Source organism: Varanus komodoensis, unplaced genomic scaffold, assembly GCF_004798865.1.
Source record: "Varanus komodoensis strain SLA01 unplaced genomic scaffold, ASM479886v1 scaffold132, whole genome shotgun sequence".
NCBI classification, from domain to species: Eukaryota; Metazoa; Chordata; class Lepidosauria; order Squamata; family Varanidae; genus Varanus; species Varanus komodoensis.
The window spans coordinates 148,796-161,977 of record NW_025335381.1 but is presented as its reverse complement, the minus strand read 5'-3'; the positions used below and the strand labels follow the sequence as shown (position 1 = coordinate 161,977).

At 62.7% G+C, this 13,182-nt stretch overlaps 1 protein-coding gene across 1 annotated transcript; it reads left to right on the top strand.

Moving 5' to 3' along the window:
• The first annotated feature begins 2,095 nt into the window (after positions 1 to 2,095).
• LOC123019606 lies at positions 2,096 to 7,451 on the top strand. The gene is made up of 4 exons (XM_044422611.1): positions 2,096 to 2,546; positions 3,834 to 4,157; positions 5,767 to 6,036; positions 7,122 to 7,451. The coding sequence occupies exons 1-4, from the start codon at positions 2,489 to 2,491 to the stop codon at positions 7,208 to 7,210; spliced, it is 741 nt and encodes a 246-aa protein (XP_044278546.1). The 5' UTR covers positions 2,096 to 2,488; the 3' UTR covers positions 7,211 to 7,451.
• Positions 7,452 to 13,182: the final 5,731 nt, after the last annotated feature.

The window sequence follows — 13,182 nt, the reverse complement described above, 5'->3', positions numbered from 1 at the left end:
GGGGGGCGCCCGCTCCCGCCCTGCTGCCGCGTCCTCGGCCCGGGGCCTGGGCCGCGCCGGCGCCGGCAGCGGCCTCGCCCCCTCGGAGCAGCCGCGGTTCGGCTGGTCGCCCGGGCGGCAGCGGGGACCGCGGCTCCCCCGCTGCCGGTGCCGCGCGCTGCGGCGGAGCGACGGGGAGAGGGGCCGAGGTCGTGCCCTTCCGCGCCTCCGGGCCGTCTGAGCAGCGCTGTGGGCCCCGGGCAACGCCGCGCACCGGGGCCCCTGCCACAACTACAGCTGCTGCTAAGCTTGGACGCTTCCCCATTTTCCAAGGGCTGGCATGCACAGGTTAGGATGGGGCCCAGGGGCAAGTGCCCATCGGGCCCACGCGTTGAGACGGCCCTGCGTGCCGCTGGCTCGGTCTCCTCTTCCGGCAGAAAGCAGAAAGCGGTTGATGCCCCCGCATCCGTGCCCCCAGGGTGGGAAACGCTTCCGAGAAAGCGGATCCTTTTGGAGCACCAGCGCGGCCACGGTCTCGGGGGGGGGGGGGGCTGCACGGGGCCGTCATTCCCCACGAAAGAATCCACACAGGAGAGGAACCCTTGAAATGCCAGGACGGGGAGGAAAGGTTCGACCAGCCCCGGGGGTGACCCATCCTCGGGGGACACGCTCTGCCCCGGCCCCCTCCATGGCTCAGAGCGTGGTGGGCGCAGATCTGGCCTGCTCTCCGGTTGTGCATCATCTGCACATCTGAAAAGTATATGTTGTGTTTCGCAGCTCGTTCTGCTGAAATGTTTCCCTTTTCTCTGGCCTGCCTTGCAGTGACTTCCCTTTCTTTTGCGCCTCCCCCTCCACAAAAGGTGCTAACTTGGGCTTGTGCCCGGTTCTCTCTCCAGCAGAAGCCTTGCGAAAGATGCCCCCCTTGCCTGCGTGTGGGAAAGGCTTCCGTATGAAATCAAAGCTCACAAGACGCCAGAGAATCCACACGGGAGAAACCTGACGGGGGTTTTGAAGGCAATAGAAGGCTCCCACCGCGGGTCGCCCAGCGCTGGACTCGGCATCCTTTTCGGCGAGGTCAAGGTGGTCCTTTGTGCCGAGGCTTCTAAAAGTTTCCTTGGCCCCCAGGCTGTGGTGGGGGGGGCGTTTGGCTTTTAGGGGGTCATTGTTCATCGCAAGTTTCAGTGGTTTGAAATTTTGAAAGGATCCTTCGATGGGATACTATTTTTCCTGCACTGGGTCACCTGGGTTTTGCGGATTGCGGAAAACTGCCCGGCGCACTTTGGCGGTGGGGCGGGCTGCAAACGGAGATGGCCATCCTCGCCCAGGGTGCGGGCTCCCCTTTCTGAGCCCCCGGCCAGCCGCTCCCCTCCGCCGGCTCGCCTGCGTGTGCCGGGTGCCGTGGGGAAGGGCCGCTCCCGGACACAGTGCTGCTGGCCTGGTGCAGGCAGCTCTCCCGAGGTCCCCCGGGGGCAACTTGCACCAGGAGGTGCCCCCGTGTGCCCCCGCCTGTGCGTTGCTGGCATCCTCCGGCCCCTCTTGCGGTGGAAACGCCGGGTGTGAATGCGGCCCGCAGCGCGTATATGAATGCCTTTTGCAGCGAGCTTTGGGCGCCACTGCTGGGCACCGGATGGCCTGGTGCTTGCAGCCGGGCCTCAAGCCAGAGGAACCGCTGCGGGTTAAGTTTCGAAAACTGGTGGGGTGATGCAGAGCAAGGGTGAGTCACTGCCCTCCCTCCTGCGTGTAAACACGAAGTGCCACTTCCAGGGAAAAGCGCCGTCTGGAACATACTCGAAGGGCAGCATCCTGCCCATGGAAGGATCCTGGCCTTGTGAGCTCGCCGTCCGTGCGCCGGTTTCCTCTTGAACCCCTTTTCTTGCTGACTAGACTCGATCTGTCCCCGTGATACCCCTGCTGCACCCAGTTCCTCTTCCAGCAGTTTTCTGCTGACTCAGGAGGGCCAGATTCGGGGTTCTTCATCCAGGTTCTTGGATGGATGGATAAAATCAGTTGCGATGAGGCAGAGCAGGGGGTGGGGGCAGCTGGGGGGGGGCAGTAGGCTGCGGGGGGGACCCAAAGTTCTCCTAAGCACCTCTCGTGCTGTTCTGCCGTGTGATGCCCGAGCTGACGAGGGCCGTGGCGAGAAGCCCAAACGGGCAGGAGCCGGCCAGGTGCCCCCCACCTCCAGTGCCAAGCTCCTCTAGCCAGCGCAGAGCAGAGGCCTGCTTCTGGGGTGCCCCGGACGTTGCGGAGGCCATGGTCCCCAGCGTCAGAGCTTGCCTGTCTGGACGCGCCAGCGGGTCACATGCCCCGATGCCTCCTCCGGATGACATCGGCGAGTGGCCCAGCCGCTGGACTATAAGAGGGCGGGAAGGGGGAAGTTTCGCAGCATCCGCGCTTGCTGTGAGCCTGAGGCAGAGAGGGGAGCCTGGTGTCCTGCCAGCAGGTCCAGGCGCCACCCAGGCACGGCAGAGGTTTGGTGCCAGCCCAGTCGTTTCGCGAGGCCACCAGCATGGGTCCCCTTGCCCCCATCGCCCTCTTCGTGGCCTTTGCCCTCCTCCACGCTGCCGGTAAGTAACCCAGGCGCCGCAGCCCCTGCCTTTAGTGCTTTCCTTATTACGCTTTGGGTTCACACCTGGGCACAACCATGTGGAGACCCTCCTGAGCAGTCAGAGCAGACCATGGGGGCTCGCTTTGGGTGTCTAAAGCCTCGTAAACTTGGGCCCAGGGTATGTGGGAGCAGATGCGTGTGCTGCCTAGATCTGCCACAGCTTTCCTCCCAAGGAGCAAGCGTCTTAATTTCTCGGCTGCAGTCCCCGTCTGCAGTGATCTTGGAGCCCAAGGAAATGAAATCTGTCATTACTTCCATTTCTTCCTCTTCTATTTGCCAGGAAGTAGGACCAGATGCCATGATCCTACTTTTCTTAATGTTGAGTTTCAGGCCAACTTTTGCACTCTCCTCCTTCACCCGCATCAAGAGGCTCTTTAGTTCTTCTTCACTCTTTTCCTTTAGAGTGATGTCGTCTGCACACGACAATTTTAATTCCCCTTTGTGATTCCTCTAGCCTGGCCTTTTGCATGATGTGCTCTGCATATAAGTTAAATAGGCAGGGTGACAATATACAGCCTTGCTGAACTCCTTTCTTAATTTTGAACCTGTCAGTGGTTCCATGTCCAGTTCTCACTGTTGCTTCTTGACCCACATAAAGGTTTCTCAGAAGACAGGTGACATGGTCTGGTACTCCCATTTCTTTGAGAACTTGCCACAATTGGTTGTGATCCACACAATCAAAGGGTTTAGCATAGTCAATGAAGCAGAAGTACATGTTTTTCTGGAACTCCCTAGCTTTTCACATGACCCAGCGTATGTTGGCAATTTGATCTCTAGTTCCTCTCCCTCTTCGAAATCCTGCCTGTACGTCTGGTAGTTCTCGGTCCACATACTGCTGGAGCCGAGCTTGTAGGATTCTGAGCATCACTGTGCTGGCATGTGAAATGACGATTCTTCTTTCTGGGCTTACGCTGCAGCCAGGTCAATTAACGCTTGCTTTCCTGTTGCAATATTGCCTACTTTCTATTTCATTCTTTTTGATGCGCGGATACAGGTTCTTGGTTTTGTGCATCGGTTCGATCTCATAGGGTTTGCGTGGCTTGCCTGCCCTGCTTTGAGATGTATACATGCACGTGTTCACAGTAATTGCAGAAATACAGGAATAAACAAACCGCACCTCTGCGCTGGAACAGATCTTGTACCAAAGTTCTAGCCGTCGTGGCCGGGGCTCTTTTGCGTGGTTCCAGAAATGTGGGATTCAGCCTGCTCCCTCCCTCTCCCCCCCACCCCCCGCTTTCCTTCCCAGGAGCTGTGGACCCAACCTACAATTTAGCCCGCCCGCTGGGGAGCTCGGTCGATTTCTCCGTGGCGATCCCGAAAGGCACCAACTACACATTCGTTGTCCTGCAGTCCACCACCAGGGGAGAGGCGGTGGTCCTCTGGGAACCCGGGAAGTCTCTCAGGGTCCTGAACCCCAGCTATGCTAACAGGATCGTCTTGCTGAAGGATGCCAGTGCCTTCCGAGTCCACAATTTGACCCTGGCAGATGGCGGGGACTACGAAATCGTGCTGCGTGCGCCGGAAAGGCTCCATGACGTCCCGCTGAGGAAGTACACCCTGTTCGTCTTCCGTAAGTCTGGGAAGGGAGGCGGCTGGCTTGGGGAGCCCTGGAGCAGTCCTCGGATGCGCCGGCGGCAGGGAGGTAGTTGGGTGTAGTTTCCGGGAAGTAATAAGCCACTCACGAGCATCTCCTGCCCCGTTGCTTTCTTCAGTGAGCTGTGTCTGGATCCAACCTTTTAAAAACATGTTTTCTGTGTAGAAGAAATGCTTGAACATTTGCAGGGCAGAGTTCACAACATCATGGCAGCCCGACGTGGCCTCCTTAAGCCACGGTGGGTTGTGGCACATGCCGGAGGCCGTTGTGACTATTCAAGCTGCGGTGGGCAGTTGCCATGGGCTCTTGTGACGTGTGAACCCAGCAAGGTTGGCTTGCTGCCCTGGGTAACAAACCAGTCACAACCCGTGGACTGTTCCTGGGTTATGGGTGGGTTCTTAGCTGTGTCAGCAGCCCACGGTGGAGGCAGTGGGCTGTGTCAAGCATGTGATCCGGCCTCAGGCTGTGTCTAACTTCTTTTGGGGTGAGAAATGTATGTTTACCACATGAACTTTTCAAGAAAAATGCAGCTCAGTGCTATGAGGAGCAATGACTAATGTTTGTGGTTTTTTGAGAAATTCTCATTTCCTCATCCAGCAGTTGCTAAAAAGCTGGAGGCTTGCTTTTTTAACATTCACACACTTCCACAGATGTTACACACTTGATGCGACCTCCAACGTAAAATTAGCTTGCGAGGGGCTACAGGTCTTGTTTCTGCTCAGCAGGGATGTGAGTTACACCCCAGGAACTTTACCAAGGAAGGCTGAAACGCCTGGCTTTTAGGCCCCACTGAAATCCGGTGGTCACAGACCATAATATGAAATATAAGCCACTGGATAATATAAACCCAGACCTGAATTCCCACAGACCGGGATCCCTTCTGCGAAAAGCCAGTTTGCACACTACGTTTCACCTGGAGGGCCGCCTGCTTTCGTGTGGCTGTTTCTCTCGCCTTCCGTGTAACAAACGCACCCAGAGAGCTCCCTGTGGGCAGGGCCCCTGGCCGGGCCCTCTCTTTACCGTTAGGGGACGAGCCTTCGCTCCACGGCAGAGCCCCTGCTCGGGAAGCTGCCTTGGAGAGGCCGCACGCCCCACCTCGGCCAGCGTCCCTTCTGGTCGCCCCAGGGGCCCGGAGGCAGCCAGGGGCACCACGGCAGTGCCGGGCAGCCGCCAGTTCTTGCGCCGTGGGCCTGCCTGCCTGCCTGCCTGGGTCCACCAGAGCTAGCCCAGCTCCGGCGAGAGCGGCCCGACATCACCTGGAAGGGCACCTGCCGGGTGACGCGTCCCGGGGGGGCTCCCCGGCAAGCGCCCGGACGGCTGCCCCTTCCCGCAAGCATCCCGCTGGTGCCCAGCCGTCTCCTCCAGCCCCGCATCCTCTCTCAGCAGGGCAGCACTGGAGGCAGCGAGTCGCTTTCCTAGCACAGGGGCTTCGCGAGCAAGACCAGGCCGCTCGGGGCGGACGCAGGGCCGGAAGGGCCGGGTTGTGGCTCCCCGGTGTGGGCACCGGGGGGTTGCCCCCCCGTCCTGGGCCATTTCTGACCTGTGGCCGCCTCTGCCCCTCCTCCCCCTCCGCTTCCCACGCCAGACATCAACATCACCACCGAGCCGCTGGCCAATAGCTCCTGCAGCCTGCTCCTGATTTGCAAGGCCGGGACGGGGCGGAAGACCCGGGTGTCCTACTCCTGGAAGGAGCAGAAGTCCGGCATCACCCTGTCGCAGGGCGCCTGGCTCAGCATCGTCCTGCACCCCGCGGACGCGCAGCAGCGCTACACCTGCACCGCGCAGGCCCGCGGCATCCAGAGCGCGCTCAGCGTCGAGCCCTACGAGTGCTGCCCCCACAGCTCTGCGGTTACAGGTAGGTCTTCGCAGGGGAGCGGGGAGCCGGCGGCCCCCTCTGCCGGCCACCGCCGGGTCGGCAGGGTGGCAGAACGCTGCTTCCCACCGTGCCTCCGGGCGGCTCCGGCTGCGACCGACGGGAAGGGCTGGCGTGGCCGAGCGCTTGTCGAGGGCAGGCCTTCCTCTGCACCGGGTGGGTCGGGCTGGGGACCTCGCAAGGGCCTCTCCCGTTTGGGGGACGTGTGCCAGGCGCTGAGAGCAGCCTGTGGCTCCACAGGCGAGAACCTCTGTGAGCTGAGAGGGCTGCGTCTGCCCCCCACCGGGCAGCTCGTGGGGCAAGAGCGCCTGCCCCCTTTTTGTTTCTGCTCAAGCCCCGGTTCCGGCAACGGGCCCCCACTGATCCTGGGGCGAGGGGTGGGTCCTCGGCCCCCTTGCGCCACGACGGAGCTCACGCGAGGGGGAAAAGGGCGATGGGAAGCCACGCCGTCTTTGCCGCGCTCGGTTACACCGAAGCCAAACAGCGGGACAAACGTACAGCGTGCCAGAGTAACATTTTTTGAGATCTAAGCGAATTTGTCAGCTGCGTTTTCAGAATAGCTCCATTTCTGAAGTTTGCCGGAGCAAATGCGCTCTCTTTAGCAGCTTTTTAGTTGTCCTCTGCATTATTCATTTGCTTCATTATTCGCTATTCAGCAATTCTTTTTGAAGTTCTTTAAGTCATTATTTGGCTAACCCATGCCACATGGTGACGCTGATGAAGAAAACGGATAATTATTGGGGCGGTGGCCGGCCCGTCTGCGCGAGGCTGGCACGAAGCTCTGCGGAAGCTTCTGGGGAGCGGAATGGGGTGGGGGCCATCAGGCCCTGCAGCCGGAGCCCTGCCAGGCACGCAGGGAGGGGGCCATGTCCCGGGGAGGGTCCATCCTGCAGGGCCATGGGAGGATGTGCACGCTGCGGGCTCGGTGGGCAGCTGGGGGCCCCGGCTGGCCAGGCCAGAGGCGGGGGGCATGCAGCTGGCCTCCCCCACCCCAGGCGGGCCTTCCTGGGTCTTCCGTGGGCCGCAGGGGAGCGTCGCTCTGAGCGTGCGTCACTCTCCCTTTTCAGGAGGCGCCACCCGTGGCCTGCCGTTCCACAGCTGGATCTCCCGGGCTACGCTTGCACCCATGGCCGTCGCCCTCCTCCTGCTGCTGTGACACCAGCCACCGACTGGCACAGAGATGGGCCACCCCTCGCCACCCGGCCCCCCGCCTGCTCGCCGCGGCCGCCCGCTCTCCTTGCTGCACGGCGAACGAGGGCGGGAGAGCAGCTGGACGCCCGGAGGAGGCAGGTTGCCTGGGCAGAGCCCTGCGGGACAGGGGGCCCTTCTGCCGGGCTGAGCCCCCAGTGCAGCGGTTCTCCGTGAGGCTTCCTCTCTGCGCTGCTTTCCCCGGAGAGCTGCTGCCCTTGGGTTAGCCCTTTGGGGTGGGTGGGGAGGGCGGGGGGCGGTATGGAGCCCTGGGGGGCCAGGGTGGTCCGGCGCTCGGGGGCATCACCCCTGCCCTGCCCCGCAGGGCCCAGGCTCCCTCCCAGGCAGCGCCTCCAGCTCTGGCGGGAAAGATCCTCCCGGAGCCCTGGAAGAGCTGCTGCGGGCCAGAACCGGGCTCGGGGTGAGCCAGGCTGGGCACGGCGGTCTCGGGCGCCAGGCAGCTTCCTGCACCCTCCGGAGCTCCTTCACTGGCCTCCGCTCTGCCTCCTGTGATTTGGAAAGGGGCTGCCGGGTTTTTACAATCACGGCGCCTACGTTAACCGCTCCCCCTTTGCAGCGCTGCCTTTCTCGCCTCCCAGCCAGGCCACATGGTGTGGGCGGCAGCGTGCAGGCGGTTTGCCCCCGCTGGAGATTTGCCCCCCAGGCTGCCCCTGCCGTGTGCCCCATGTGCATCTCTCCTGGGGCTGCCCCCCCCCCAGTTTGTGCATGGGAGGGAGGGCTGGCCGCGGAGCCCATCTCCTCTGTGGGGCATTGGGGAGGGGGCCCAGAACTGGCGGGAGGGTTCTGGGGTCCCTCCGCAGTCGCCCCCTGCTGTGGTCACGCACCCGCCCTGCTCACCTGCGCGTGTAGCAGGGAGACGCTAGCCACTGGCAGTTCTGCAGTGGGTGCAGGACTCTGACCTGCCCAGCAGGGGGCAGCAATAAACCGTGATGCGCAGCTCCCAGTCTGGTTCCTTGCCGCGCGGTGCCTTCGATGCCCGAAAGGGACACGTCTGTGCGCGTGCACAGGGGAGCCGCGGGGTCCTGCGGGTGCGTCCTATCCGTGTGTGTTCCCCCTCTGAATCAGCCCCCCGACTGCAGTGGGATCTCCCCGCGAGCAAGCATGCCTCGGATGTCGCGCTTCGCCGCGGTCCGGCACTGTGGCCACACTTCGGGGAGCGCGTGGCTTGGCTCTGGGGGCAGGAAGAGGCTGGCCGGCCGGGGCCACGCACTCCGGGGTCGCACGGCAGGGCCGGCGGGGCAAGGACGTGGGCTCCGGCCCTTCCCTGGGGCGCTCTCACCTGGGAAGGTGCAGTGAAGGGGGGGTGAAAAACGGGGCGCTGTGGTCTGAGGCTGGGTGGCGGGGGCGGGTGGGTGCGTGGGGCTTGGGTGGGCGGCCTCCTGCGGCTCCTGCTCCGAGACACGGACAAGGGGGCCGGGCGCCCTCGCCGCTTCCACCCTGCTGCCGCTCGGTGTATTTATGGCTCCGGATCGGGAGGGCAGCCCATCACTCAGCATCCCATAAAGCACCCCTCAGTTTATAATAAGTGAATTATTTACTGGCGACCCTGGCTAAATGCTGAGTGGTATAAATTATTGAGCGACAGATCTGTCAGGAAGTTCCCATAAATAAGTAATCCAGTGCCGTCTTAATGTTCCCACTAAATTACTCCCGTCTAAACGCTCTCTCGGGAGTATTGCTCACGCCAGCCGGTCTATGAATCAGGGCTGGGGAACGGGCCCGCCTGTCCGTGGCTGCCTGCGGGGCATCCGGGGTCTCCGCGGAGCCCTCCGCCTGCCCCCCTCTGCTCCCGGGAGGAGCCGGTGGAGGGGTGGCTGGTCCGGGGCTTTGGCCACGGCGGCGCCGGGGTCGCCTGCCTGCTTACCCATGAGCCAGTGGCACGGAGCTCAAAGGGGCTGCTTCCGGACAGGCTGCGGGTAGCACTGGGAGAGCTGAGGGTTTCGCGAGAGCAGGTTGCCGGCGCCATCCCAAAGACGGAGTGTTTCCAAATTACAGCCTGGCTAGAAAAACAGCAATAAAGCTCGAAGCATAAACCAGCCTCCTGCCAGCACGCGGGCCATCGAGCACAGGGCGGTGTGATTAAGACCTCGGCTCAGCCATTTGTTATCATCATTGGCTATTATTAACATTTTCAGACTGGTTTTGCCGAAAACCCGGCCGTTGTGGGGGTGCAGGCGTCCCTCAGCGTCTCGTGCCCCCGGGGCCCCAAGCAGCAGCCTGGCAGCCTCCAGGTGGCCCCCGGCCCCCTCGTGGCCAGTGGGGGGGAATTGTGGGAGCTGCAGTGCAGAGCGTGCCGGCAAAGGCGCCGGTTGGCCTTGTCCTCGCCCAAAAGGTCCTGCCGGCTTGGGGGCCAGGCCCGGCCTGCGGGAGGACCTGGCGGGCGATCCCCAGGCCGTACGAAGGGCCTGCTGTGTCGGAACGAGGCAAGTCTGCCTGGCCAGGGGCCTTGTGCCCTCCAGCAGCCGGGCGCTGGCAGGTCCGAGGGTGAGGCTGGCTGGCAGCCCCCACGGCCAGGCCTGCACCCCTTCCCTGCCGGTCACCGCTTCCCACCACGGTGGCGGGAAAGAGGAAGGATGACCGGGCCTCCTCGCTCATCTCTCAAGGAGGCAGCGACACGGAGTGACGTGGAGCAGGAGGAGGGGAGAAAGTGCCGGGGGGGGGGGGGACGAGGTGGTGAGAAAGCGGCTCAGCGGTGGAGCCGGCGGGGCAGGAACAGCCTGCTCCAGGAAGCCCACAGGTGGGGCCACAGGGCCAGGGCCCCTTCCCCTGGCTTGCCTGTCCCCAGCAGCTAGTGCAGGGCCCGGAGGCAGAGCGCCTCCGAACACCGAGGCTCCGTCCCTGCCTCGCAGAGCGATGGAACCACGCTTCCCTTTGCCGCAGCATCGCAGGCTGTCCCTCAGCAAGGCTTGTCCTTCCATGCAGAATTCTGCGGAGGTCGTGGCTTCTACCGACCGAACTGAAATAGATCGGGCACACTTCCACAAGCTCTGCCCCTCCACTGGATCTTAGAAATACTTCCAGCGGTTGATCTACCTTGTGCCAAAATACTGCGTTCGTGGAGCACGCGAGGCCCACAACGGAACACGCTGCTTTGTCAAAATGTTTCTGCTGTGGCTGCGGCCCAGGCCGCCCAGCCAGTGCCCCCCGCAGCCCCTCCGCAGCCCCGCGCTCATTGCCGTGTTTTATGACAACGAGCCGCAGGCACGCCGTCCTTCCCGGGGCGCGGGGAAGGTTTCACTGGGGCAGCAACAGCCGCCAGACAAATATGCCGTTGCCTTCCACACCCTGCCCCACACAGGTGACTCTGCTTTTACTGCCAAAAGTCTTTTGCATTCATCGCCCCTCCATCGTGTGAGGATAACTAGAGCGATAACTCTCTCTCTCTCTCTCTCTCTCTCTCTCTCTCTCTCTCTCTCTCTCTCTCTCTCTCTCTCTCTCTCTCTCTCTCTCTCTCTCTCTCTCTTAATTAAACCTGTGGCAGGCTGAATGCGTGTGGTTGTAAATAGCAGTGCAGCGGCCGAGTCGCCTCCTCTCTCTGCTCGTAAAGCTGACGCGCAGTCCCAGGGGGGAGCTCGTTGGGGGTTTTATGCCCCCTCGTTTTTCACCAGCAAATCGGAGGGAGGGGGAAGCCACAGTGGCGGGGCGAGGGAATGACCCTCTATTTCAAAGCGTGGGGCGGGAGTGCGGAGGGGGATTTCTCCGCCGCTCTGCCCACTCCAGAGAAGAGTTACGAGGCTTGTCTTCCCACGCGGTGTCTGAAGCCGAGGCAGGAGCGTCTCCGCTCCCCGTGGACAACAAGCAGCCCTTGGCGGTGTTGAGCACGGGGCGGGGGGTGTGGGTCTCGCTGCAGGCCGCCCGCGTTGTCTGCCTTCGTTGGCACCTGCTCTCCGGGGCACCGGCAGGGGCCTTACTGGGGCTGCTCCCCCGGCTCCCTCCGACCGGAGGCTCCGGTGGATGGTGGTGCGTTGGCACGGGACCAGGGGCCCCTCTGCTCTGTCGTATCGGGGGGGGGGCACATGCAATAGGAGGAGGCTGTAACGGGGCAGGGGGCACCCTAGGGCAGAGCCATGGCATAAATAGGAACGGAGGTCTCGGTGCCAGCACACGGATGCCGCCCGTTCCCAGGCCGAGCCAGGCTGCAGGGCTGCCCCTGGGCCTCCTTGGCCCAGCCTCAACACCTTCTTCAAAGCTCCAGAGAGTCTCATACACCCGAGGGACTAGAAACTTAGTCTGGAAAAAGATCAGCAAGACCGCCGGGTCAGTTACTGCAATCTGCCCCGTGCCTTGCCCCTCTTAAGGAGGGTGCTCATTCTTCAGGGTTGGGGTTTCTTGTGGGGCATCGGGGCGGCGCTTGGGGGTCAGCAGCGGCTGGCGAGGATGGCCCCGTGCATCAGGCCAGCGCTGCCCCAGGAAAGGTCCGAAGCAGCTCCCACCTGGCCGGGCAACGAGGCCCCTTGCGAGGCTGGTGGCCGAAGAGCGACACTCGCCCAGCCCCGCCGCCCCCAGCCCGCCAGCCACACGGGCGCCGGAGCAGAGCCGGCCCGGGGCCGCCGCGGAGCAGCTGGCCCGGGCCCATGTTCGCGGAACGACTGAACGCGCGTCTGCAGGACAGCTCATTCGCACAGAGGAAGCTGCGCGCTAGTGAGGAAGGACGTGGGCCGGGCCGGGCCGGGCCGAGCGGGGGCCCCCGCGAATGAGGCGGCTCAGTCTCCCTCCGGCAGGGGGCGGGTGATTTGCCCAAGCATGCGCAGTGCTGAGCGTCCCGCTTTCGGCTTCCCTCGCCCGTGGTGGGGCTTCGCCTGAAAGGAGTGCCCCAGAACATGTGCAGAGTGCTGCCCCACTTTTCCCGGGGAGTTGCCCGTCTGGAGAAAGGTGAGTGCGCGGCCTGCTGGCCTCTCCTTCGCAGGGGCTGCCCAGCGGGCCGCTTTGCCTGCCTCCCTGCAGGCCAGGCCGTGGCCCTCGCCGCGGTGGCTGGGGATGTTGGGAGCTGTAGTCCAGCACGCTTGGGAGTGCTCCTCAACCCAGAGCTTTCACTGGAAGCTCAGGTGACAGCGGTGGTGAGGAGCGCTTTCTTTCAGCTTCGGCTGATCCATCAGCTGCGCCCCTCCCTGGAGTACGACTGCCTGGCGATGGTGACACGTGCGCTGGTGACTTCCCGCCTTGACTTCTGTAACGCGCTCTACGTGGGGCTGCCCTTGAAGACGGTCCAGATACTTCCGAAGGTGCAAAATAGAGCAAATAGAGCATCTGGCGTGGAGCAGATGCACGTGCGGGTGGCTGGAGAGCTCCGAAGGGCAGTTGGCCCGGCCCGGCCCGGCCCCTCGATTTATCACGGCTGGTCCGACAGCAGCCACCAGATGCATCCCCCCAGGAAAGGAGGCATTATTGCTTTTAATAAAATATACTTTATTTTAAGCTGCTGTTATTGCGTTCATTAGTCTTGCTTCTTTCTTACCTAGGCTAGGCTGACATCAAGGAGTAGTCTCTGGAAAAGCCTTGGGGAGGCCAGGCCCTGCCAGCAGGAGGACGGATGAACTCGGCATCCTGGTCCTGAGCTGGTGCGTGGAAGTTTTGCTGAGCCTGAATCGGGAAAGAATAGCAAGAGGCGAGGCTCGCTAGCTCAGAATAAGGGCTCAGAAAGGCAGCGGCAGCCCCGTCGGGAGCAGCGATGCGCTTGAGCTCCTGCGGCTGGCTGGCCCCGGACGTGAGCGAGCTGCAGATGGGGTGCTTCACACGTGCCCGCGTCAGTCGGCGGCTGCTGTGCCGAGCGATCATCCGTGTGCGTGAGCAGCCTCTTGCGAAAATGCCCTGCCCTTGCGTGCAGCTGCTAAACGAAGCGGGGCCGGGGCTGAATTGCGCTCTTCTGGACGGCAGCCTGGGGAATTCAGCGGGAATTCAGTGTCCGTGGAGGGATCCTGG

Bases quoted from the DNA above. Each gene is read 5' to 3' on its own strand.
- LOC123019606 (XM_044422611.1), top strand. From the start codon at position 2,489: ATGGGTCCCCTTGCCCCCATCGCCCTCTTCGTGGCCTTTGCCCTCCTC. The intron at 2,547-3,833 runs GTAAGTAACCCA...TTTCCTTCCCAG, and splicing joins TGCCCTCCTCCACGCTGCCG to GAGCTGTGGACCCAACCTAC. The intron at 4,158-5,766 runs GTAAGTCTGGGA...TTCCCACGCCAG, and splicing joins GTACACCCTGTTCGTCTTCC to ACATCAACATCACCACCGAG.